At 38.4% G+C, this 27,805-nt stretch overlaps 1 protein-coding gene and 1 non-coding gene across 2 annotated transcripts; both read left to right on the top strand.

The window, feature by feature from the left end:
• The first annotated feature begins 10,590 nt into the window (after positions 1-10,590).
• LOC104241582 (serine/threonine/tyrosine-protein kinase HT1-like) lies at positions 10,591-15,320 on the top strand. The gene is made up of 3 exons (XM_009796530.2): positions 10,591-11,598; positions 13,275-13,730; positions 14,831-15,320. Exons 1-3 carry the CDS (start codon positions 11,236-11,238, stop codon positions 15,059-15,061), a joined length of 1,050 nt encoding a protein of 349 aa, XP_009794832.1. The 5' UTR covers positions 10,591-11,235; the 3' UTR covers positions 15,062-15,320.
• Positions 15,321-15,990: 670 nt separating this feature from the next.
• Positions 15,991-16,070, top strand: TRNAL-UAG (transfer RNA leucine (anticodon UAG)). The gene has a single exon. It is a non-coding gene; the product is annotated as a tRNA-Leu (tRNA).
• The last annotated feature ends 11,735 nt before the right edge of the window (positions 16,071-27,805 follow it).

Genomic DNA, 27,805 nt, shown 5'->3' with positions numbered 1-27,805 from the left:
TAACTCTATAGACTCATTTGCCATGTTGGCAGATTCTTTCATAAAGGTACATGTTGGTGCCATCAAAGTAGCAACAAGGAAATCTGACATCTTCAAGATCAAGTAGAGAGAGAATGAGATGCTATGAGAGTTCGTATCTCGCTTTCAAATGGAACGAATGGAAATACCACCAGTTTCCGATGACTAGGCAGTGTAGGCCTTCACTCAAGGTTTGAACGAACGAAGCTCAGTGGCTTCGAAACAGCTGAAGCAAAATTTGGTTGAATACCCCACCGTGACCTGGTCGGATGTTCACAACCGATATCAATCAAAAATCAGGGCCGAGGATGACCAATTAAGAGCCCTTCCGGGCTCGGTATACCCAAGCAGGCTTCTGGCGAAGGAGTCGAAGCCAAACAAAGAGAGATACCAACCATACACCGAAGAAAGAAGAAACGCCCCAAGGCGCAACATACCCTGCAATGATCGAAGAATGGATCGAGGGAAGAACCCTCGAGTACTCGCCAGCAGAGCCAGGTTCTATAGGCATGCAGGGACGACGGAGATACCTCGCTTGTCAGAATACAACTTCAATGTCGATGTTTCAGACATCGTATTCGCCATCAGCAAAATCAGAGACACCAGGTGGCCTAGGCCTGTACAATCAGATCCTTCGCAAAGAAATCATAACTTAGTGTGTGAATTTCACAACACGCACGGCCACAGGACCGAGAATCGCCACCAGCTCCAGGAAGAAGTAGACCGACTACTCAGCAAAGGTCACCTCCGAGAATTCCTCAGCGACCGGGCCAAAAATCAGTTCCGGGAAAGAGAGGCGACCAAGAAGAATGAAACAAATGAGCCACAACATGTCATTCACATGATCTTGGGAGGCATCGATGCCCCACAAGAACCCATGATCAGAAGAACAAAAATATCCATCACCAGAGAAAAGCAAACTTAGGGCTACATACCCGAGGATGCTCTCACATTCAGTGACGAGGACATCGAGACCTTGTCTCCGCCTCACAGCGACGCACTGGTAATCTCTTTCCTTGTAAATACATTTCAAATTAAATGTATATTTGTGGATCCAGGTAGCTCGGCCAACATTATCAGGTCGAGGGTGGTAGACAATCTCGGACTGCTTGACCAAATCATGTCCGCCTCTCGAGTCCTCAACAGATTCAACATGGCGAGCGAAACAACAAAAGGGGAAATCGCCCTCCCAGTCAACGTAGCCAGCACAACCCAAAATGCCAAATTCCATGTCATTGAAGGAGACATGAGATACAATGCCTTGCTCGGAAGGCCATGGATACACTGCAAGAGAGCAATACCATCAACCCTTCATCAAATGATGAAGTTCCCAATAAAGGACGGAATAAAAATTGTGTACGGGGAACAACATGCAGCTAGGGAGATGTTCGCACTACACGATGTGTCGCCGACATCAGTACCTCCACCTTCAAAGGAGCCAAAGGATAAGCAAACAGTAAAATAGTGATAACAAGGTCTCGATAGGAAAATAATGTACCAGGCCAAACGGTCAAATGAACCGTGTCTGCATAAATAGCAAAAACATGTATACTTGTACCAAGTAATCAAAGAACACTTTCCCCTTCATCAAAGCATTTCGCGTTTCAAGGAAGCTCGGTAATCTTTGCAAAAAATGGCCCCAGAGCCAAAAAATCGTCTTGAACACTCGGGGACTGGCATCGATAACTCAAAGTCGTTTGACCCTCGGGTCGGAGCTTCAAACTCATAAGTCCTCAATGAGGCAACATCAAGATCACAAAACGGCTCCAAAGCCAAAAACGTCCCGAACACTCGGGGACAGGCGTAAAAAACTCAAGGCCACATGACCTCCGGGTCAGAAACCCTAAAATCGTAAACCCTCAATGAGGCAATACCAAGTTTACAAGTAATGGCTCCTGAGCCAACAAACCCTCGATGACTGCCGCCAATCGCCACCCCCATCGAATTATCAAAACCCGAGGCCACAAGACCACGTGCGGGTAGCCTCGGTCTCGTAAGACCTATATAAGGCAACAACAATATCTGTAAGACCTCAAGCAAGGCATGAACCACACTTGTACCAAGTGACAATATCTGTAAGACCTCAAGAAATGCATGAACCATACTTGTACCAAGTAGCAAAAACTGTAAGACCTCAAAGACATGTAAAACTTGTAAGACCTTACTAAAGGCGTAAATCCGATCGTAAAGTTAAGGCTATATATCGAACTTGTAAGACCCCTAAAAAGGCATACCCTCGATATAGATGCCAAAACTACTTCACTCTGGGATTAAAAGGTTCCGGCCAAACACAAATAACTACGATTGTACCAGCCAAACTAATGCGACTCAGCGACGCCCGACCGTTGCTATAAAATCATAGGCCTTTAATTACTTCAAAAAGAACTGGTTAAACAGGCTACCCTCGACATAGGCAAAAGAGCTTCGACCATGTCAGCTCCAAACTATAGGCTTCGAGATACTCAGCCACCGAGCCAAACCTCCCGAGGTGCTCGATCATCACCATATAACGACTCGCAATCAAGGTTTTAATCGAACCGTCGAAGAGTCAGGCAAACACAATTTCAAAAAATCCTTAACGAGGGAAAAATAAAGCCCATATAAAAGGTCGTACCAACCCAATACGTAAGAGACACTGTCACCAGCCAATACAAAAGGTCGGTATGGTAAGAGCCACTATCGCTAGCTCATACAAGAGGCAGTACCGACCCAATACGTAAGAGCCACTGTCGCCAGCCCATACAAGAGGTCGTACCGACCCAACGCGCAAGAGCATAAAGGCCAACTTGAAATTCAAAAACTTGAGGGTCGAATGAGCTCGAGTCGATACCCGACTTGGAGACTAAATCCAAAACAATTGATTAAATATGCCTAAGAGCAAAAGCATAAGAGCTCAAACGTCGGCTTATACTAAAAGGTAGTACCGACCAAACGCGTAAGAGCCTACGGGCTAGCCCAATGAGCCTCAGGGCCATACCATGAACTTGAGGGTTCCTTTTAACTCGAAGACCAGTCCATCTGGATAAAATCAAAGCAAAGAAAAATGCATGAAAAATAAAATCGCAAGGCTTCCTTTTATACATGTATGCAAAAAAATACAAGCTCCATTTACAAATGTTCTTCGAAAGCACTATACACAAAATAAGGAAGGCCTAATCTACGTCCCCTCGGGAACTATGGCCCGTCGGCCTCTTTCTCGCTATCCTCGGCATCGGACAGAAGGGATCTAGCGTCATGTTCTTCCACCTTTGCCTGCTTCACCTCTTCCGAGAGGTCAAAGCCTCTAGCATGGATCTCCTCGAGGGTTTCCCTTCGAGATTTGCACCTAGCATATTCCTTGCTTCTGCTCTCACGATCAAGAGCCCTTCTCAGCTCAGCTCGAGCATCGGCAGCGTTCTTCAAATAGACCGCCACTTTCTTGTTAGCCTTAGTACGGCTCATCATGGCCTCGGCCCGGGCATTCACAACTTCGGCCTTCACCTTCGAAAGCTCAGACTCGAGCCTTGTAATCATATTTGCTTGGACAGAGCTGTTTGCACGTGCGTTCTGGAGTTGCACCTCGAGGGCGGAGGCCTTAACCAAAACATTCTTCTTGGTCGCAACTTGAACATCTGCCTGAGCCTTCAGCTCGTTGCACTCACGTTTAGCCCGGTCAACTTTTCCCCAAAGTCGTTCTAACTCCTCCGTTTTACTCTTCAATTGAAATATCAAAATAATAATCTCCGAAAGAGGAAGGGGGAACACACATCGACATGAAGTATAAGTTACCTGTCTTTCGAGATGGCTTTCATAGTTCTGACTTCGATCCGCCTCATACTGCAGGTATACCATCCCGTCTTCCTTTTTCGTGCAAAGAAGCCTAAGGGACTTCTCCCTATCCAAAGCTTTTCATAGCTTGGCCTTACGACGAAGCAGCTCAGACTTAAGCTTTTTAAAGGCCTACAAAAGAAAGCTCGATAAGAAAGATGCGAAACTGAAAAAAGCCTATACCAGCTACCAAAACTTACCATGGAGCTAAGCCGCTGATCCTCACCAAAGGTCGAGCATACATCTGATGGCTTAGCTTCCCCTAAAGTGCCTTCGGTAGGAGAAAAGGGAGGCGCCGATTGACCCTTGTCCCTCGAAGTACTTTCGACGGGAACGGGAAATGCTTTTTCAAAAACAGAGGCCTCCGAAGCCAGAAGATCGGCCAACTCGTCTCTTTTGAACCTCAGAGAAGGACTCGCCCAACCGCGAGCATCCTCACACCTCGAAGACTCTTTCCATTTATTATCGATTCTTGACCCCGAGGTCGGCAATCTCTCCTCCTCCCCCAGGGGACACGGCCTCATCTCAGAAAAACCTCTAACACCTGCGGCGGCAGAGTTAGTGCGCTAAAAAGAAAGTACCTTTCCGAGGAAACAAGCCACTAAACACCTGCCATGATGCTTTGCCTCCCATCTCCCCTTGGACAGGTCTCTCCATTTGCGCTTATCATAGGTCGAGCAAGCTGCCAACTTACGAGACCATTCAGCAAGGTTAGGGACCTCGTTTGGCAACCAAGGAATCGCTAAAAGTAATGAAATGAAAAAATGTCTTTACGGAGCCCTCCTCCACTATGGACAAAGCAATAGAAATACAAGTATACCACTTTCGTGTGAAATTCCATTTCTTAAGAAATGGAAAAAACTCTCCATAGATAATATCGGTTGTGTGTGCTCGGACAAACCGGCTCACCCACCCTCGGTCCTCGTCCTCTTCATCATTAACGGCAGGGGACCGGGTAGATCGATGTCACAGAGTAATCAAGTACCGGTAATGCAGAGGCCGATATAACCTAACAAGATGACTAAGGGTAAATTCGAGCCCGACCTTATCCGCAAAGTACCTTATCATCAGCACTATCTTCCAAAGGGATGGGTGAGCCTACGCTAGGGTAACCTGATACCTCCTACAGAACTCAAGCACGACCTTGTCAGCGGAACCCAACGTAAAGGGATTCGTATACAGGTTCAAAAACCCCTCGACATGGGTCATAATGCTCTCCTCCAGGGAAGGTACTTGCAGTATGACTTCTTCTCCCCATCCGCAGTCTTTCCTAATCATCTCGAGATGTTCCTCCCTTATTGAGGAGATGAACCTCGATACATGCTCTCGATGCCCTTGAACATTAGGAGGTCTCTCTAGCATAAAGTCTCTCCTCGAGACAAAACACCTCGAGGACAGCTCACTGGATACCGGCGGTGTACCACTGACCGAATGCAGAACAGAGGCAGATTTTTCCTCTCCTTAATGAACGGATTTCGATGTAGAAGCCATGGCTACGGTAAAATAGGAAGAGGAGGATAAAGATTTGGGCGAAGGCTTTGAGTTGAAATGACGATAGAACTAGCACAAATAACAAAAGTTCTATGAGAGGGATAGTTACTCAGAGTAGCAGAATACCCAGTTAAGAAATGAGAGAATGCAGATATAGAGGCGAGCAACGACTGTTCGCCTATCCAGAAGACCAATTAGGTCTGGCCATGACATCACCACCTTTTGGGAAATGTACTGGTGGGACCACCCCGGGAGCTCCGCTACCGTGTCGCATGAATAATGCTGTCACGCAGTGCTCGGGAAATATTGAGACCCCGAGGATTTCTGCTATTATAAGCATCAGCCCTAAAGAAGCGATCGACCTAATCTTGAGATGGTGCCCGATCTCGAGGGTTACAATTGCCCCCAAATATGGACTCCTAAGAATCGACATCAAAATTCGAAGACTGAACTTCGCATGATTGCTCAAAAATAAAGAATGCAAGGCTGAAAACAAAAAATCTTTTTTTTACATTACCAAAAATATGTTTGTAAGGGACACCTTTACAAAACCTGCTTCCCCGGGAATACATACACAAAAATAAAAAAGAGAAAGAAAGGCGACACGGGCCTACTCCTCATCACCACTGCCCTCTGAACCATCTTCGGGATCTTCATCCAAATTGACCAAGAGTGCCAATTCTTCCTCCGAATCTCGGGCCTCCTCGATCTCAGCTGAGAGATCGGCACCTTTAGCATTGGCTTGCTCTAGCGCCTGCCTCCTTGCCTTTGCACAAGCATAAGCGATAATCTGAGTCAGCTTTTGCTCGGCCTCCTCTGATTTCTCTCGGGCTAGTTGATTCGCAGTGGCGGCGACCCTTGCGCGACTTTTGGGTTATGGCATTTAATGCCCTGACAGGCTGATATCATGATGATAGTGCCTAAGGAGTAGGAGTTCAAAACCGTTTTGTATCATTTTATTGTAGGAAACGCGATGACTATCTGTATACAGAAAAAATCTGCGGTTTGATTTTACGGTCACCAAGGAGCCTCGAAGGAACTGCCTTCCCCGAAGGCTCGAAGCTTAGCTCGGGGCTCTGGCCTCGAGGGTTCTTAGTAATCTACTTCGAGATAGCGTAAGCATCGGTTGGACTCGAGACAGAGTAAATCAGTGACGACAGTGGATCGGTGTGAGGTTCCCAAGGCATGTGACTAGAGCTGACAAGGTCTATTAGGCTAGTTCAAACCCGTACCATGGCATTAAATGGTTGTACCGACCCCATGTCTTTGTAATAAATACATTTGTACTATGTTGGGATTTCCCCTCATATATAAAGAGAATCCTTGTCATTTTGTAAAGGACCTGATGCTCAATATTGAATACACAAGAACATTCTCTCTGGTCTCTAACATATTCCATTGATCTTATTGCTTCCATTTATTGCTTATATTCATTGTGTTCTATTTATTGCTTATCATTGATCATAAATAGCCATCGTCGTAGCTCTCATAATTGTTAATCCTCCTTCGATTGCTCCAAACCGGCCACCCAGCTCGACCTCTAGGCCTCATATACGACAGCTCGAGGCCCCCATCTCCAACCGTTCGGTTTGACTATTACATTGTTTTTGAGCTATAATCTTGCCTTCTAATCTTTTACTTAGTATCCTTTGCCTAATAACTAGCATAAAAATAGATCACGTATTTTTAGAACCACAAAATCAAATTTAATTATTGTTATAATTTTCACGGTAAACACGTTTACCATTGTTAATTGTAGTAATTACTTACTTGCAGTTGTTCTTTAAATGACCTAATTTTGAAAAATCATTTTATATTTTTAGTAGATAAAACTTAAAAACTTACACATGCAACCTTCCGGAAAATTTTAGAATGACCTAAAGTTTGGTCATAATTTTTTTTATAATTCTATAACTTTAGAGCATCGGATCTAAAAAATTTAATATATGAACTTGCGTGGAATCTATATCTCTTATGAAACATGAGGTTATAATTAGCAAATATTGTTAAAATTGAGATAAAATATAAATGGTGGGCTGAACCCGTAAGAAAATTCGGGTTACTTGGTCTCCCCCATTAACCCCTTATAATTGTAAAAATAGCACGATATAGTCAGTTTTCGGACTTATCATTCAAAAATAGTCAGCGTTTACGAAGTCAATAAAATATAGTCACTATTTTGCTGCAACAGAGACCGGTCCAGCATAATATACTGGAGTTCGGTGCACCTGTGTATGAACTCCAGCATATTATGCTGGATCGGTATACTTTGCTGACTCCAGTATAATATACTGGAGACTGGAGCACCGGTGCTCCAAACTCAAGTATATTATACTGGACAATTATACTTGCTGGAACTTCAGTATATTATGCTTGAGTTCTAGTGTACTTATGCTGGAACTCCATCATATTATGCTGGAGTTCCAGCATACTTTTCCTGGAACTCCAGTATAATATGCTGGAGTTCAAACATACTTATGCTGGAACTCCAGTATGATATACTGGCGTATTTTCCGGGTTTTAAACAGTGTTTTCGCTCAGATTTATCTTTACATGAAAAGTGGCTAAATTTCGATTACTTTTAAAACTGAGCTATTTTTAAACAACCAGTTGTAAATCTGGCTATTTTTTAATTTCTCCCCTTATAATTAATCGATCGAGTTATGAGACGTAGCTTATTCAAAAATTAACCCAGTCTCTAATTGAGCAAACGAAATATTGAATGGATTAAATTGAACTAGGTCTTTTAACTCAATATGTTATCATGCATTCAATAAATTGATTCGTGTCGCTTAATGACAACCTTCAAGTATATGAGGTGCGTAGTGTAGCTAGCGAAAATATTCAGAAATTAATTACTGTACTAAAAATGAGGTGCTATATTTGGGAATATAAGATGAGGCCAAAAAAAGAAAATACGAAAAGTTTAAGTGGGCGTTTGGACATAAGAATTATAAAATTTCAAAAATAAGTAAATTTTTTCGAAGTGAAAATATATTTGAAAATTAGAGTTGTGTTTGGACATGAATATAATTTTGGATTTTTGTTTTTAAATTTTTGTGAGTGATATGAGTGAAATTTTGAAAAACAGCTTTTTGGAGTTTTTCAAATTTTCGAAAAATTCCAAAATTCTTCTTCAAGTGAAAATTGAAAATTTTATGGCCAAATATTTATTTCGAAAAAAGTGATTTTTTTTTTAAAAAAGTGAAAAAAATCGTATGTCATAAAATTTTCAATTTTCACTTGAAGATGAATTTTGGAATTTTTTTATAATTTGAAAAACCTCAAAAAGCTTTTTTTCAAAATTTCACTCATATCACTCACAAAACTTCAAAAACAACCCAAACAACAACTCTAATTTTTAAATATCATTTTCACTTGAAATTTTTTTCCACTTTTTTTTTTGGAATTTTACAATTTTTTATGTCCAAACACCCCCTAAATAAGTCTGGGAGAAATAGTAATATTAATGTAGTAGCATTGAACATTGTGATAGAGTAATAAATATACCATCAAGTGATGTGGTGCCGTGGATGAGGCTGCTCATCCTTTAATCAGATGTCTCGAGTTCGAGCCTTTTTGTGAAAAAATTCTTGGTAGGGAACACTACCCCCGTATGGGGCTTTACCGGACGCGAATCCGAATATAGTTAAGCTCCAATGCAGGTACCGAACACCGAATGAGAAACCAAAAAAAATAAAATAATAAATATTTTATTATTTTAAATTAAACTTTTAATTTCGAGCACTAAGCTTATTGACCTAGAATGATTTTAATTTAATTAAGCAAAAGAGAGGTGGATAGTAAGCAAAAGAGATTGAGTATTAATGTAAAAGTGAGGAGAAGCGTTGTGACCGTATACGGAAGAAGCATACGGCACTGTCCGACATAACTGGTGGATAGTAGTTGTGGGTCCCATTTGCTATAATAACTGTACAACAATATTACAACGAGATCCCTTCTGTTGCTATTCTAACACTTTCTCCGGTCCGCTTTGCCATGCCCCTTGTTTCCTCATTCACCATTTTACCCCCCATTATTCATCCCTTTTGCACATGGTACTTCGATTTTATTTGTGTTAAATAGAATTTTTAATATAAATATAGAGTCTCGATCAAAATTATTAAATTTTGCCAAACATACTTTAAATAATCCTTAAACTTGGCTCAGATTATTAGTACCCTCTCTGAACTATACCCGGTCTTAGTTACCCTTCTCAATTTGGCTTTTTGAGAGACATTACCCCCTAGACGCTGATGTGGCAAAAACTGTGGGTGTCTCGCCTGCCGCGTGGATTTTTCTGTATATGTGGCTTTTTTTAAAAAAAAATATATATATTTTTACCGTTTTAAGAATATTACTTTTTTAGATAATTTTTTTCTAATACAATTTATAATAAAACTTGGATAGAACTACATTATTTAGGCTAAATATTTTTATTTGGCCAAAAATAATAAAATTTTAGTTAATATTTTTTTGTTTTGACCCAAAAATAAAGATTTATTCAATTGAAATAAATAGTCAAGGTATCTAAAAAGTTATAAAAAATAAATAGTCATTGCATCAATGCATTCTTTTTATTTCTTCTTTTGATACAATGACTATTTATTTAAACTTTGTATTTTTACTTTTTTTTTAGGTAAAATCGGTAAAAAAAAAAAATAGAGCACCATAATTTAGAGCTATATAAAATATTTAGCCTAAATAATGTAGTTTTATCTAAGTTTTATTAGAAAAAAATTATCTAAAAAAGTAATATTCTTAAAACGGTAAAAATATATTTTATTTTTCAAAAAAATGCCACATATATAAAAAAATCTACGTGGCAGGCGAGTACACCCACACTTTTTGCCACATCAGCGTCTAGGGGGGTAATGTCTCTCAAAAAGTCAAGTTGAAGGAAGTAACTAAGACCGAGCATAGTTCGAGGAGAATACTAATAATTTGAACCAAATTTAGGGGTGATTTAAGATATTTTGCCCCGAACTTATGACCTTTTGGTTTAAAAATGTTGTCTTTTACCATTAGCATGAGTTTTTGAGAAACTGAAATGAGTGGTGTTACTAAATTATTTTTCTTTATTCTTCAAAAAGAGAAAACTCAATAAGTTTCTTTTGCCAAAAAGAAAAAAGGAAAAGTAGAGAAAGACAAATGGGTTTAAAAGGAATAATGACAAAAGGGTAGGGGCAAAAAGGAGAATAAGAATAAAGGGGTCACAATCAGAAGAACCCGAAATGTCTCCTCAGAAGTGGATCTTCGCACGTTATGAATGTTAAGCTACTCTTGTATTGTATTTGTACTTGTACTACCCACTGCTTTGCTTTCTGTAGAGAGAGAAAAACCGCCACTTCCACCGCCACCTCCGCCCGCTGCTCCGCCCGCCGCTCCGCCCGCCGCTCCGCCCGCCGCTCCGCCGCTCTTTTCCTCTCTTCACCACTTCCATTCTCTGCAACAACTCATTAACTCATATCAGTACTATATCTTCCTCCGCTTAGCTTTTCGAGCTTACTTTGCAACTCACTCCCCCAAGTTTCGAGTACACAAAACTCATTGCACGCTTCCAAGTGCTGTACTTTTTGCTGATTCACGCTTTTTTTCTCGCTCTCCCACTCACAAACCTCTACTTTCTATATATACATAAAGATTTCAAGCTTTTGTCCAAAGCTCTTGTTTCTCGAGTTTACTGTTTCTCTGAAATTCAATCCCAAGAAATGCACCATTGATTTTTTCTTTTTTAAATATAAACCAGCTGGTTAATTCATAATGTAAAAACTCTGACACATACTCATAATGTAACTCTATTCTTTGGAATGTAGCTTATTTTTTAAAATAAATTTAGAAGAATCTGTAGCGCCGTTTGAGTATTTATCTAGTCCTAGTGTTTTTTATGTTTGGAGGTGGAGGACTTGATGGTTTACAATGAAGAATTTCAACTGGTTTAAGCAAATAGTAGCAAATAATGGGAAACTAGAGAGGCGACTTTCATTGGGAGAGTACAAACGAGCAGCGTCATGGTCCAAATACATAGTATCATCAGGGGCGGCGATAAAGGAGGAAGGAGAAGAGGAATGGAGCGCCGATATGTCACAGCTATATATAGGGAACAAATTTGCTTCGGGTAGGCATAGTAGGATTTACAGGGGAATTTATAAGCACAGTGAAGTGGCTATTAAACTCATTAGCCAGCCTGAGGAAGATGGTGACTTGGCTACTTTTTTGGAGAAACAGTTTACTTCTGAGGTTGCTTTGTTGCTTCGGTTAAAGCATCCAAATATCATCACTGTAAGCATTGTTTCCCATTTTCATCCATTTTTTCTGTTGGGTTTTCGTTGATCTACATTTTATTTATCCGCATGACTTAAAATGGGATAGCCTTCGGTTAAATGAACAAGATTGTATTCGCATCCCTTATAAAGTGACTTTTCCTTCTGAAGTAGTACTAGTTCATTACCTGATTGTATTATATCTTGCACTAATAAGATGTTATGTTATGATGTTATGTCTTCCTTCTGCTAACTAATTATATTACCAACACCGCGGAGGTTAAGAAATCTACTTTGTTCCAAAGAGGGCGGTCTTCCCCTTCTATATTTCGATGAGGTAGAAGTCATGAAAACCGTTTATTGCATAAGTAGTGCACCTAAGTGTAATTCCCCAGGATCAAAGTTATTTACCATATTGTTCCCCCACAAGCCTTTAGAGTAAACGGGCTCGGAGCTGAAGAAGTTGGCATTGGCCATTAACCATGACAAGAGCTTGGGAGATGAATGGGGAATGGAAACTGGATTTAAGAAGGAAATTCAAAGGTTAAAGGTAGCATCTCGGAGGCTATCTTACTTTATTTTGTCTTCCAAGAAATGGTTGTTGTTTGTTCTTTGGCTGGTCCAGGAGTCTACCTACATAGATATAGTCTAATTTTACACAAATGACGATTGCTTGTTGTCTACTTATAAGAAATTTATTTCTAGCGGAATCCATACGAGAACACAAGAAAAGAAAAGAAGAAAGCATTTTCTTATGTTATACTGTATTTGTTATGAGAAGGCTAGTGATTGCATTCTTGCTACTTCATAGTACATGTTTTCTTAAGTAGCCTAATACTATTTCCAAGTTACAACGAAAAGCTGCAAGCGTCTATCACTTTTTACCTACACAAATCTCTTTAGAGAAATACCACGCCTACTTTAATAACCCCACCTTTTAGCTCATTGCACCAGTCAGCAAATGTTTGTCTCTTGTTTATCATTTGCCTTAGGATTAGTGAAGCAAAGAGAGGAGGAAAGAATGTTCTTCAAATTGCTTGTTTATGATTCTAAAAGGAAATTTCTTTATGGCCTGTCTTCCGTTCAGTATAGAGTCTATTTTCATCTAATTGACTCAAAAAAATATTGCTAAAGTGATATTGGCAAATCACTAAATCTCTTTAACCTGAACTCATATTGTCAAGCATTGTCTCTAACACACCACTCCACCCCCACCCCTACCCCCACCACCCCGCTCGAAGTCGTTTTTTAAAGAAGCAACAGGTGCATGGTAATCCATAGACTAATTGATATACTACCATTTTAAACCTATGTTCTTGATTGCCCTTATATCTACAATCTAACTCATCTGCCTTTTCAATTGTGTCAAACTTGAAATTGACGGATCAGCTCCCTCAACTCTGATATATATGGAGATATGACTGTGTTACCTGCGGGAACTTCATGAATTGATGAGTTATCCTTCGTGACCACGTCTCTCAGAATTTGTAGATTGCGGATTTTGATTACGTATTTTGATATATGATAACTACTTATTTGTAAATAAATTGAAGCGAGTTGCTGTTCTCTGATTTTTAAGAATTTATTTGTAATTGTTTTGGTTTAATATATACATATTTTTTCGTGCATGTTTTGTCAATCCTGAAATTGCCACTTCTTTTGACTTGTTCCATTTCTTCTGCCTCTCAACTTCAGTTTATTGCAGCATGTAAGAAACCACCAGTTTTTTGCATCATCACAGAGTACTTACCTGGAGGCTCCCTAAGAAAATACCTCCATCAGCAGGAGCCACACTCGGTCCCTCTTAACCTAGTTCTTAAATTGGCCGTTGACATTGCACGTGGAATGCAATATCTTCATGCTGAAGGGATACTTCACAGAGATCTCAAGTCAGAAAATCTACTCCTTGATGAAGATATGTGCGTGAAAGTCGCAGATTTCGGGATATCATGTTTGGAATCTCAATGTGGTAGCCCAAAGGGGTTCACTGGTACGTACCGTTGGATGGCACCAGAAATGATCAAGGAAAAGAACCATACAAAGAAAGTTGATGTATATAGTTTCGGCATTGTCCTATGGGAACTTTTGACTGCATTGACACCATTTGATGACATGACCCCCGAGCAGGCGGCATTTGCAGTCTGCCAGAAGGTATATTCTCTGTTAACTCTTGCAGTGCTTTTCATCAAGATGACGTGCCTGCTGTTTCATGTCTCTAAATATGAATTTAGTCCACTAAACCACTGAATCTATCTGTTGGACATCTCATTCCAAAGTGTCATTTTACATAAGTTACTGTTCTGACTTGCAAGATGAATCAAGAAAGACAACTAAGATACGAAAAAGAAGAGAATCTAAATCTCTGAGTTGCAGTTATCATTGCATATTGGAAGATTGAGAAAAATTATGTCTAGGCTATGAAACAGCTTATGAAAAATTATCGAAAGTTGAAGTTACCTTTGAGATGAGATAAAAATATGGTGTGAAAGTTGAAAATGCATTTTTCATTCTTCATATCACTGCAATAAAAGTGCACAAGTTTAACCATTAATCCCCTGTCGAGGAGGTAATGGTGGTACTAGTTTGGAATGCCACTCTAAGATGGTAATCATCTGAATTTTATGTTTCTGCTACAATATTTGCATGGTTGATCATAAAATATGTTTGTCTTGGGCTTAGAAAAGGTACATCTGTTTGTCTTGGGTAATATTTGAAAATCCTATCATGTCTATTATGCTACGCACAACTAGACTTGGAGCAAATTCATATCCATATCTATGATGATTCCAGTGGCATCACCTGTAGTTCCTTATTTGTCCACCCTTCTAGTTCTATATACACTTTAAAAGACGATGTAATGCTGGTATTTCCAGCTGGGTAAGACTATTATAGTTGCAAACATGCAAATGCTGAATACCTAAAATTCTCGCACAGAGTTAAGTATCTGAGCATGCAATTGTTTTTCCACCTTTTTATTATGTTTTGAAGTTGTCTCTCATATCTGGCTCTGTCTATTCATATCCTCTGTCGATCCCTAAACATGTTTCTCTTCAGTAGCTAATGGGATCAGGCCGGCTATTTTTTTTCCTTTCCTTCTTTAGTTTGCTTTAAATACGTATCTTGGTGTTGGAAGTTGTTTCTCTCACATGAAGTTACATTGGAACAAGTTATTGTGTACAATATCCCCCCAATTCTGTATGCATCACTATCTTTAAGATGGAATTTTTGCTATATTAATGGGATGTTTGCAGAAAGCTAGACCACCAATACCAGCTGCATGTCCAGTAGCAGTTCGTAAACTCATTAAGCGGTGCTGGGCAAACAATCCTCACAAGCGGCCACAATTCGAGGAGATTGTGACAGTTCTTGAAAGTTACTCGGAGTCATTTGAGCAAGATCCAGATTTTTTTCAGTCCTCTGAGCCCCATCGGAAATTTACCTTGTTGCAATGCTTGCCTAAGTGCATTGAGGCCAACATATAAGCTTCTCTGAAGCCATAGGAAACTTCATATAATGTATGCTATTATGTTATCTTGGTTGACCAAAATTATCCCCAATGTGAAGTGTAAAATATTTCTTCAGTTCTCAGTAGCTCAATGTTATTGTTCTGAACTCTATGGTCAATTTATCTTTAGGGCTAAGCCACTCTTTGAATATTTGCTATTTGATTTTGCTGGAATTTGGATTAGGATATGTTTAAGGAGAATCCTTTTTGTAATGAGAAAGCCTATGCTTGTGTAATTGTGTTTCAGTCTCCAAGATATTTCAGTTCAAGGGCTTCTATTTCCGGATCTTATTTGATCAGACCTTTTACATTTGAGGAAAAGTTTTCCTAATCATCATTCTGTTACACCATTTGTCCTAAAAAGAGTCGTTATTACCATTTGTGGAGTATTTTTGGAAATATTTAAAGCAACTTTTATCATAAAGTATTGTTATTATAATTATTTATATGTAGTTTTAAAATACATACTCCGTTCAGTTTTACTTGTCCAGTATTCTAAAAATAGATTTTTCACTTTTACTTGTCACTGACAATTTCTTTTATCTTGTAATACCCACATTATTAATTACTCATTTCAAATTATTCTCTCAAATTCATTAAAAATATGCATTAATTAATATGAATATTATGGTAAATTATGCGCTTCATTTATTATTTTTTAAAGGGTCTGCAAATTCCATATTGGACAAATAAAAGTGAACGGATGGAGTATTATCTTTAAAAAACTTACGAAATTGATATTCACGTTGAAAATTAGTTGAATTAGTCCAGTGCTCCAAATCTCACCATGTTCCTGGGGCTTGGGGTGGTTGCTAATAATATTCCATAATTAATTTTTGTATGTATTGTCAGCTGCTTCACTCTTTGGCGACAAATTAAAATTAATTATAATTTACTAACAACAAGGACAGTTTGGCCGAGTGGTCTAAGGCGCCAGATTTAGGCTCTGGTCCGAAAGGGCGTGGGTTCAAATCCCACAGCTGTCACAACCCATCATTTAGTAGTTTTTATTTTTCTTTATTTACCCAACTGGATTTCCATTTCATTTTTTTTGAAGTGACAAAGTACTATAGATTTGGAACTTTCACGAAAAAATTTCCTCTAATATAATTACAATTTAGGATAAGCTTTAATAGCATGGTGGATGTGGGCCGGGTGAGCTGTCCAAATGTGCAATTTGGATGGACATTTGAGGAGTGGGGCCTTCTGCAGTTAAGAATGTGTTGGATCATTGCTACAAAAGTGGGCTAAAATTGTAAAGGATACTGGTTGGAGAAGTCGGGCTACATTGAAAAGGAAGTGACACTACTATAATAATTAAGCCTTAGTCCCAAACAAGTGACATACAGTATAGGAAATTTACGTAAAAATAGCACGGTATAGCCAGTTTTCGAACTGGTCATTCAAAAATAGTCAGTGTTTATCAAGTCAATGAAAAATGGCTACTATTTTGTGCAACAGAGACCAGTCCAACATAATATACTGGAGTTCGGTGCACCTGTGTTGGAACTCCAGTATATTATGCTGGAGTTCTAGTGTACTTATGCTGGAACTCCATCATATTATGCTGGAGTTCCAGCATACTTATCCTGGAACTCCAGTATAATATGCTGGAGTTCAAGTATACTTATGCTGGAACTCCAGCATAATATACTGGCGTATTTTTCGGGTTTTGAACAGTGTTTTTGCTCAGATTTATCTTTACATGAAAAGTGACTAAATTTCGATTACTTTTGAAACTGGGCTATTTTTGAACGACCAGTTGTAAATCTGACTATTTTTTAATTTCTCCCAAATTTTACCTCATATAGCAAAGGTATACACTCTATTTATTATAAACTAAAATTATTTTAAAATATTATTTTCTATAGCTACCTTTTATATTTTATAGCAAAATAAGTATTTATGGTATATACTACCATTGAGGCATGAAATACGCTATTTATTTTTTTCCTCTCTCTTAGACAGCTAGACATACATATTTTTAAGGTGATTGCCATTATTGTATTCATGAATACATGGCGCGAATACATGTGAATACATCAGCGTACAGCTGGATGCCTGATTTTAGGCGCTTTTTACTGTTGTATTCATGAATACAGCATCGCGAATACATGTGAATACATGCGAGTACAGCTGGACTACCCTGATTTTAGGTGCTTTTTACTGTTGTATTCATGAATATATGGTGCAAATACATGCACGTACAACTGGACTGCCTTGATTTTAGGCAATTTCACTGCTGTATTCATGAATACAACAGCGCGAATACATGTGAATACATGCGCGTACAGCTGGACTGCCTTGATTTTAGGCACTTTTTGCTACTGTATTCATGAATACATGGCGCGAATACATGCACGTACAACTGGACTACCCTGATTTTTAGGCATATTTTGCTGCTGTATTTATAAATACAGCAGCACGAATATAACGTATACACTACCGTAACAACTGAATAGTAGCTATAGGAAGTAATTATGTATATGGTGGCTATAGAAAGTTAATAGTCACTAAACAATAGTGGTTTCTAAAAATTCTTCTAAAATGTGTGATGAAATTTTGTAGTAAGTGGTTGAAAACTGATGTAAGCTAACATTACAATGCAATAATGGCAATGTATCTCTGACTGGAAATAAAGAACATCGTACCAAAAAATGTGGAATATATAAAAGTTGTTGAAGAAGTTCTTTTGATAGAAGAACAATTAGACCATAATTTATACTTGAACTGTATGAGTTTGAAAATTTTGACGTATACATTTTACATTAAAGTGCCTCAAACATTTTAAATATTTCAAAATGAAAACCAGATCGGATGAATAAAGAAGGAAGTGCTTAGCAATTAGAATAATTGGAAAAAAGTTGGGAGTGTTACACAGATAGCCAACCAAATTTACTGTTTACCTTTTCTAGCCAGTACGCATAGATGCTATATATATATATATATATATATATATATATATATATATATGTATGTTCACCGATTATATTTAGTTTAAGAAATTAGGTGGACGACTATTTAAGTAATTCTTTAGAAAAGTTTGACTTTATATTGTTCCTTTTCCTCAATAAGGAAAAGAAAGCTGTATTAGCAAAAAATAAAATAAAATGTAACAGCTATACAATTGATCAACTTTTGAGCATTGGAATATAGCAAAACAAAGTAACCCTTTCCAGCTACAGTAATTCAGCCTTGGTTTTTACAATCATAGATATCTCATCATTATTAATTTATTCCCACTTAAGAGGGGAATTACCCTTTTGATTGTATAAAATAATGTTAGTAGTTATAGATTAAACAAAATATCATCGGATGCCTATCAATCCAGCCACGTGCACAGCTAAACTCACTAATCACATATCAATTATCATCATGATGTTTTATATTAACTCGGTTTTAGCAATTATTATTCCAGCGAAGCTTAACTTTAATATTTTGAATTACAGAAATTATGACTCACTTTTTCGTTTTGAATATAATTATTGGTGCCCGTGGGGTGTTTAACAGGACGCTAATTTATCGTGATTAAAGATAGTGATGACGTCTAAATTTCACAAACTCCCATTTACGAAGGGTTAATTATAAATAATATGGCAATATGCTTTGTTTAATATTTTCACGGGACATGATTTTGTACGGCACATGCAATGTTAGATGTTGGCTTTCATGTGAGAGATTCAACAACAACAACAACCCACTATAATCCCACTTAGTGGGGTCTGGGGAGGATAGTGTGTACGATATCCTTCCCTCCAAGAACTTCCCACCTTGCTCTTGGGGAGACTCGAACTCACAACCTCTCGGTTGGAAGTGGAGTTTGCTTACCATCAGAGCAACCCCTCTTACAATCATGTGAGAGATTGGGTTCCAATAAATGCAGGGGTACTTTGCCCTTGCTAGCAACACAAAGTCACAAGTCGCAAGTGAAAAAATGAGCCAAGTACTATAGTACATTTTTCATATATATATATATATATATAATTGAAAGTTGTTCCATAGTGCTGCAAATGTAGAGAAAAAAGAATTGAATATTTTCACATTACAAGTATGACTACGGTTTGCAAGAAAGCAACACAATAAAAAAAATTGTTGTAAAGTTTGTAATGATCAGTACTTTTAGAGAATGTTATTCTTTTCTTTTTTCTTTGCTTACTTATGTAATAGTCACAGATACAATATATATTGATAAAAAATAAAGTCACCGCGCGAACCAAAAATATGTTGACAGGTGGTATAAGAATCGAAGCAATAAAGAACAGAGAAGGCATGAGTAACACTCACGGGATCGTCTATGAGGATATAGTACGTTAATACCTATTAGCTGGAAAAGAGGAAACATGTACGAAGTGGATGATTAAGGATACTAAAATCCACGAAGATGGAAGAATCATTAATAGCCACGAATATGAAAAAAAATCAGCAATTGGTCATTATTACCTTAACAGTTACAAATCACTCGTGTAACCGGTAATCAATGTAATAAATGTTAGTAACGGGAAGAAATTAAATAGGGCGAAGAAGTTACAAATTGTACTCTTATATAAATTCCCTTAACATATATTGTATTCCCTTCAAGAAAATCATAGAGTAATACTATTAATTATCAATATTTTTATTATTCTCAGCCATTGGAAGATCATATTCTTTCCTATTAGAAGAGAGCTGCGATTATGAATAAGATTTCTTTTCCTTTAGTCTCTCAGTTTTGCTTTCTATTATTATTTTTACTCTTTTATATTAGGAAAAGTGAAGTAAAATAAAAACCCAATTTATTCTTTATTTGCTTTGACCATAAAAACTATTTTTTTTTGTTAAACACTACATCCGGTCCAGGTTGGAGTATCAATTTTAAAAGTTTGCACACACCCTTTAAGAAAGATTTAATAGCATTAATCATATTTTTTTTTATCCAAACTCATTTACCTATTCTAAGCTTTTTACTTAACTAGTCTTTGTGAACGTACATTGCACGCTAATAATTGCATGTATATATTAGTCTGTTTAATAACTGCATGTGGATATTCAGTCAATAATCAACTTTTTGCATTGAAAAATTATTATTATTATTATTATTATTATTATTATTATTATTATAAAAATAATACGATTGCATGTATATATGCGTCAAATAGTACGAAGTGCATATCGAACGTAATAAATCTTCAATTGCATAGATATCCAAAAAATTTACTCAAATGTATATGAGATTCAATAACCACTTTCGTAACATAAAAGAAAAAATATATTATATAAACCAAACCACTTCGTTAATAAAATTTTGACACAATCAAAGTTATATGATTAAAATTGTAAAGACACTTACAATATGTAACAGTATTAATATCTTTGTGATAGTCATGGTATACTTTAGTTCAGGTATTTGGAAGTCATATAAAATGTTACGTAAACAATATCTATTTGAGTTGAACAGGTATCCATATCTGAAATATCAAGAAGGCAACCAAAGTCTTCAACTATTTGGCTCTTTATTTTTCATCCCTTCTTAGTATAATTTTTATTTTTAGCGTATAAATTGATACTTTGAAGGTGAATCAAAATTGGGTTTATATGTAGACTATAGTATTACTCTTTCGATCTAAAATATGAAACAGAACTTTGAAAGTGGGTCAAAAGCACATACCAAAACTTAGAAGTTTCATAGAACATTATTATATAAAGTATAAATAAAATATCGTGATTAAAATAATAACATGACAGAATTGAAAGAAAAACTTGTAGAAAAAGTTTCTGTGTATATTGAATGAATGTAATATGTACAGTGCACCTATATAAATAAGAAAGAATGGAATCTATGTATAACTAACCTATCCACCTGTCCCTATATATTCTATTTGCTCTCTTATAACAAATGACAAATATGGAATCAATATTTACATCTAATAAAAAAAACCTACTCAATACAATTCTTCTAAACAGGCCCAAAACGTGCAGAGTCCAACTAGTATACCTGAAGCTTTGAGCCCAAGTAGCCAGCTGAAGTGTTAGCCCAATATTTATCCTTGATATATGTCTGATAAACACATCCGATAATGAGACCAAACAACCACATCTAATAAACATAAGACAACTAGCCACCTTGAACCACAGTAGAACTTTCGAGAGAAACACCATTAGAACCACCATCTCCAACACACCTCCTCAAGTTGGAGGGGGATGAAAGAACACCCAACTTGCCTAACAAATGGTTGTGAGAAGGTCCAGCTAAGGGTTTAGTGAACAAATCTGCCAGCTGAGAAGAAGATCGAACAAATGAAAGAGAAATCAAGCCAACAATAAATTGTTGTCTCACGAAATGACGATCAATTTCGACGTGTTTAGTTCGTTCATGAAAGACGGGATTTTTAGCAATATGAATCGTTGCTTGACTGTCGGAATAGAGTGGTACTGGAAAAGAAATGGGGATAGACAGATCTTCAAAGAGGCGTACTAACCAAGTTAATTCTGCTACTATACGCCGCATAGAACGGAATTCCGCTTCTACTGAGCTGAGAGAAATGGAAGTCTGCTTCTTCGATTTCCATGAAATTGGAGATCCTCCAAGTGAAATGAAGAAACCACTCACTAATTTCCTTGTTTCTGTACAAGTTCCCCAATCTGAGTCGCAGAAAGCGATGAGGTGAAATGATAGGGAAGTTGTCATGAAAAGCCCCAAACCAGCTAGGTCTTTCAACAGATATCGGAGGACACGAAGTGCAGCATGCAAATGGGGCTTTCTTGGATCCTGCATATACTGACTCAAATGATGTACTGCAAAGCAAAGATCTGGTCGAGTATGAGTTAACTAGTTCAATTTACCCAAAAGATGTCTGTACAAAGTTGGAGAAGGAAAAGCTTTCCCTGTTTTGGCGAGCAATTTGACAGTGGGATCAAGAGGAGAGGAAACAGGGGAGCAATGCAGAGAACCAAATTCTTTTAGAAAATCCAGAGTAAATTTCCTCTGACAAAGAATCAATCTGGATGCCTCATGAAGAACTTCCATACCAAGGAAGAAATGTAAGTCCCCGAGATCTTTTATTTTGAACTCTTGATCTAGAAACATCTTTAACGTATGTAATTCATCCATGTCATTCCCTGTCAATAGAATGTCGTCTACATACACAACCACAATAGATATAGAGGATTCTGACCTTTTAAAAAATAAAGAATAATCATTGAATGAATGAGAAAATCCCTTAAAATTCAGGGTTGCTATAAGTCGTGCGTACCATTGTCTGGATGCTTGACGAAGCCCATAAATAGATTTTCTTAATCTACACACATGTGTAGGTGAAGGGGCTTCAACCCTTGCTGGGAACTTCATATAAACTTCCTCATTCAATTCACCATGTAAGAAAGCGTTATTTACATCCAATTGATAGAGCCACTAACCTTTCTTAATTGCTATAGAAAGAATACACGTGATAGTTGTCATTTTGACCATAGGAGAAAATATTTATGTAAAGTCTATCCCTTCTTGTTGTATATCGCCCCTAATTACCAATCTTGAATTCAGCCTTTCTATACTCCCATCAGAATGTTGTTTCACCTTGTAGACCCATTTACAAGGCAAAGCCTTTCTTCCAGGAGGCAATTCCAGAACTTCCCATGTTTTATTGAACTCTAGTGCTGCAATTTCTTTTGTCATAGCCTCCTGCCAACCAGGATGAAGTGTTGCCTGTGTATAGCTACTAGGTTCTTGGATATTGGATAAAGCATTAAGTAGATGTTGGTTAGTGGTGGAAAGACCATGAAAAGGGAATGAAGATGGTGATACCGGTAAGAGGAAACAAGGAGTGCTAACATTAGTAAGTTGAATAGCATTGCACATGTAGTCCTTTAGATAAGAGGGTGCAATTGTCACGACCCCAGTTCTCCCTCCGTGAACTGTCATGACGGCACCTAGTCTCTATGACTAGGTAAACCTAACAAATGAGGAACATAAACGAAACTTATGGAAGAAATAATCAAAAACCAATATAACTGAATGGGAACAATAGTTATAATGTCGCTCGGCATATACAACACAACATTCTCAAAACCAAGTACACTATCCCAAAACCCGGAAACTCACGAAAATACAAGCCTTTGGAATATCTAACAGTCTAACTCCAGAATATCTAAGAAGAAAGAAAATACAGAAGGGCAATGCTTAACAGCTAGAATAAAAAGGGACTCCTCGGTCTACGGACGCGGTAGATGTACCTCGAAGTCTCTAGAGCACTCGCCTCCCTCAAGGATGGTAGGACTGAGCAGTGGTACCTGGATTTATACATGAAAAACATGCGCAAAAAGGGGCATGAGTACACCACAGCGGTACTCAGTAAGTGACAAGCCCAACCTCGGTTGAGTAGTGATGAGGAAGGTCAGGGCCCTACTGAGATAAAATAAAGAATATAAGACATGACAATATAAGATAAGCAGTACAGTTGAAAGCTAACAATACGAATTTAATACAGGAAAACAAGGAATTAAATGACTAAAACAGAGGCAAAACAATCACAAGGAAATAACCGAGGATCTCTCAATATCCCGAGGATCTCTTAGTACTCTCAATATATGCCAGGGATCTCTTGGTATCCCGAAGATCTCTCGATATCCTCAATGTATGCTAGGGATCTCTTGATATCCCGAGGATCTCTCGGTATCCTCAATATGCACTAGGGATCTCTTGGTATCCCAAGGATCACTTGGTATCCTCAATATACGTGTCAGGGATCTCTCGGTATCCTCAATATACGTGCCAAGGATCTCTCAATATCCCGCACCTCATTTCAACTCATAAATACGCACAGGGGATCTCCCGGGATATCATCTCGTAGTCCCAAAGTAAAACACACAACAACAGCACAAGAATACCCAATTAAGTTCAGTTTCGTATCAAGTAAACAGGTAATTCTAATCTAACATGCTTCACATAATTCAATTAAGGTAGTTTAAACAAATAAACAGTTAAGTCAATTAGACATGCTCTTTCTAAGCTAACAGTTGGATTAAATTGCAAGTAAATGAAACAGGAAAAGGAACACAATTGAAATTACTTAAAGAAAACCGGATTTTCAATAATTAGCTCAAGTACGCACTCGTCACCTCACGTACAAGGAATTTCAAATATCAAATATACTGAATCCTAAGGGGAAGATCCCCCACACAAGGTTAGACAAGCCATTTACCTCGAACCGACTCAATAATTAATATGAAACCACGCTCTTGCCACGAGTACTCGACTCCAAATGGCCCAAATCTATTCAATTCAATTTTATAATATGAATAACACTTCAAGTAACTGATTCTACAACTAAATCCTAAGCTAATACGTGAAATTAGGTAAAATGACCAAAACGCCCCTCGGGCCCACATCTCAGAATCGGGTAAAATTTATATTTCCAGAAATATCGCACTCTCACGAGTTTAGTCATATCAAAAGTACCAAAATCGCACCTCAATTCGTCCCTCAAATCATTACTCATAGGTTTCCAATTAGACAAGCCCTAACCCCCCAATTACCACTGATTTTCCTTGATTTTTCATGCTTAAATTGATAAAAATCATTCCAATAACGTGTTTAGGGACCAAAAAACTCCTCTGAAAATCTCTCTTGAAAAGTGCTTCCCAAGCTTCTTCTCGTTTTGAAAAAGATGAAAAATGGCTAAATTTTGCGAATGCAAGAATTTATATGTTTTGTCCAGCGATTTCCGCAGATACGGTCTGCGGCCCTTCCGCTTCTGTGGAGCCAATGTCGCATCTGTGACTTTTCATTAAAGGGCCAGCTTTCGCATCTGCGACTCCCAATCTGTAGATGCGATACCGCTTCTACTGTATTACTACCGCTTCTGCGATTCCTAAAGAAATGACCAAATTCTGCTACTGCGGCCACTAAGCAACTTTTGCAGCGCTGCACCTGCAGAATCCAAACCGCAGGTGCGGTTATGACAGAAACAACAACTGAAGCTACAACTCTAACTCTAAAATCATTCCGTCAACCATCTGAATTCATCCCGAGGCCTCCGAGACCTCAACCAAAGGCACCAACAAGTCACAAACCACTATCCAAACTTGTACCAATCCTTAAAACACCTAAAACAACATCAAAACCTCGAATTAACCATAAATTTAAGCCTAAGAACTCCAAATTTCTCAAAATACGCTTTTGATCAAAAAGTCTATCAAACCTCGTCCGAATGACTTAAAATTTTGCACACACGTCACATTTAACACTATGGAGCTACTCCAACTTTCGGAATTCCATTCTGACCCTCGTATCAAAATCTCACTATCGGACCGGAAACTTCAAAAATTCAACTTTCGGCATTTCAAGCCTTAATTAGATACGTACCTTCATAACACAATCCGAACACGCCCATAAGCCCGAAATCACCTAACGGAGCTAACGGAACCATCAGATTTCCATTCTGAGGCCATCTTCACACTGCTCCGACTACGGTCAATCCAACACTTAAGCTCTCATTTAGGGACTAAGTGTCCCAAAACTCTCCGAAACTCAAAACTGAACGTCCTGGCAAATCAAAATAGCAGAAATAAACTCGAGGAAAGCAGTTAATAGAGGATCAGTGCTTTAATTGTTATGACGACCGGCCGGGTCGTCACATCCTTCTACACTTAAACATTCGTTCGTCCTCGAATGATCATAAAGACATACCTGAAGTAGTGAAAAGATGAGGGTAACGGTTGCGCATATCTTGCTCGGTCTCCTAGGTCGCCTTCTTGACCGGCTGACCCCGCCACTGAACCTTTACCGATGCAATGTTCTTTGACCTCAGCTTCCTAACATGCCTGTCCAATATGGCCACTGGCTCCTCAACATAAGATAGATCCTTGTCCAACTAGACTGAACTGAAATCCAACATGTGCGACGGATCACCGTAATACCTCCGGAGCATCGAAACATGAAATACCGGATGAACTCCTGCCAAACTGGGAGGTAAGGCAAGCTCATAAGCAACCTCCCCAGCACGCCTCAATATCTCAAAAGGGCCAATAAACCTCGGACTCAACTTCCCTTTCTTCCTAAATCTCATAACGCCCTTCATAGGCGAAACCCGAAGCAGAACCCGCTCTCCAACCATATAGGAAACATCACGAACCTTTCGGTCAACGTAACTCTTCTGTCCAGACTAGGCTGTACGGAGTCTATCCTGAATCACCTTAACCTTCTCCAAAGCATACTGAACTAAGTCTGTGCCCAATAATCTGGCATCACCCGGCTCAAACCAACCCACTGGGGATCTACACCGTCTCCCATATAAAGCCTCATACGGTGCCATCTGAATGCTGGACTGATAGCTGTTATTATAAACAAACTCCGCCAATAGCAAGAACTGATTCCAAGACCCTCCAAACTCAATCACACATACACAGAGCATATCCTCAAGAATTTGAATAGTGCGCTCAGACTGTCCGTCCGTCTGAGGGTGAAATGTTATACTCAACTCCACTCGAGTACCTAACTCATGCTGAACGGCCCTCCAGAACCGTGATATGAACTGAGTACCTCTATCTGAAATGATGGACACTGGAATACCATGCAGACGAATAATATCCCGGATATAAATCTCCGCCAACCGCTCCAAGGAATAAGTAGTGTCACACCTCCTTTTTACCTACCCGCGAGGGCGCAAGGGAGTTTTTTCCAATTAAAGGACAATCGAAACGGGATTGGTTTAATTATTTCAGAGTCGCCACTTGGGAGATTTAGGGTGTCCCAAGTCACCAATTTTAATCCCGAATCGAGGAAAATAATGACTCCATATTACAGTCTGCGTACCAGAAATCCGGATAAGGAACTCTGTTAACCCGGGAGAAGGTGTTAGGCATTCCCGAGTTCCGTGGTTCTAGCACGGTCGCTCAACTGTTATATTCGGCTTGATTATCTGATTTTATACAAGTGTGAACTTATGTGCAAAATTTAACTTTTAACCGCTTTTATCATTTACTGTTTTTATCAAGAATTGCAACGTTGTGAAAATGTATCTCGAACCGCGTTACAATCAATGTACCCGTGGTCGTCGACACACTTTGACTCCGTTGAGATTTGGATTTGGGTCACATCAATGTGCACCCGAGTTTAAGGAAATTAAATTATTAAAGGCGCGCCTAAAGCGACTAGCGTATTTATTTTGGGTAGGACCGTGGAATTTTACTAAACGGTCCATCCCGAAGCCTAAACAATTTTTAAAGCAATATTTATTGAGGGCCCCGCAATTTGTATTTTTATTTGGCGAGGCTCACCTCGTTCTTTATTTCTAATGAATTTGCAACGTCATGGACATGCATCTCGAACCACGTCACAGTCAATGTACCCGTGATTAGAGAGGCATTTCGAATCCGTTGAGATTTGGATTTGGGTCACATAAATGTGCACCCGGGTTTAGGGAGATAACATTATTAAAGGCGCGCCTAAAGCAACTAACGTATTGTTATTTTTAGGGAAGGCAGTGAATTTCTAAACGGTCCATCCCAAATTCTAAGTATTTTAATAAGGCTCCTGTTAATCCCAACTTTGCTAACGTATTATTATTGTTATTAAATCCAACTTCTATTACTAAAAATGAGAAATATGGCTTTAACGCCAGTAGTCATGATTTTTTCATTCAGACGTCCACATACTTATTGCAACGAGAGTACATAATATACGTGAGTACATACATTCGCAACAATTCATTGGATGTCAAATTGTTCCCTTATTAAACACAAATATATG

Source organism: Nicotiana sylvestris, chromosome 3 (genome assembly GCF_000393655.2).
Source record: "Nicotiana sylvestris chromosome 3, ASM39365v2, whole genome shotgun sequence".
Lineage (NCBI taxonomy): Eukaryota > Viridiplantae > Streptophyta > Magnoliopsida > Solanales > Solanaceae > Nicotiana > Nicotiana sylvestris.
Note: the sequence above shows the minus strand (reverse complement) of the source record. Positions and strands in the feature narration are given on the sequence as shown.

Excerpts from the sequence above, each read along its gene's own strand:
- LOC104241582 (XM_009796530.2), top strand. The coding sequence starts at position 11,236 with ATGAAGAATTTCAACTGGTTTAAGCAAATAGTAGCAAATAATGGGAAA. Across the intron at positions 11,599-13,274 it reads AGCATCCAAATATCATCACT|TTTATTGCAGCATGTAAGAA; the intron begins GTAAGCATTGTT and ends TCTCAACTTCAG. Across the intron at positions 13,731-14,830 it reads CATTTGCAGTCTGCCAGAAG|AAAGCTAGACCACCAATACC; the intron begins GTATATTCTCTG and ends GGATGTTTGCAG.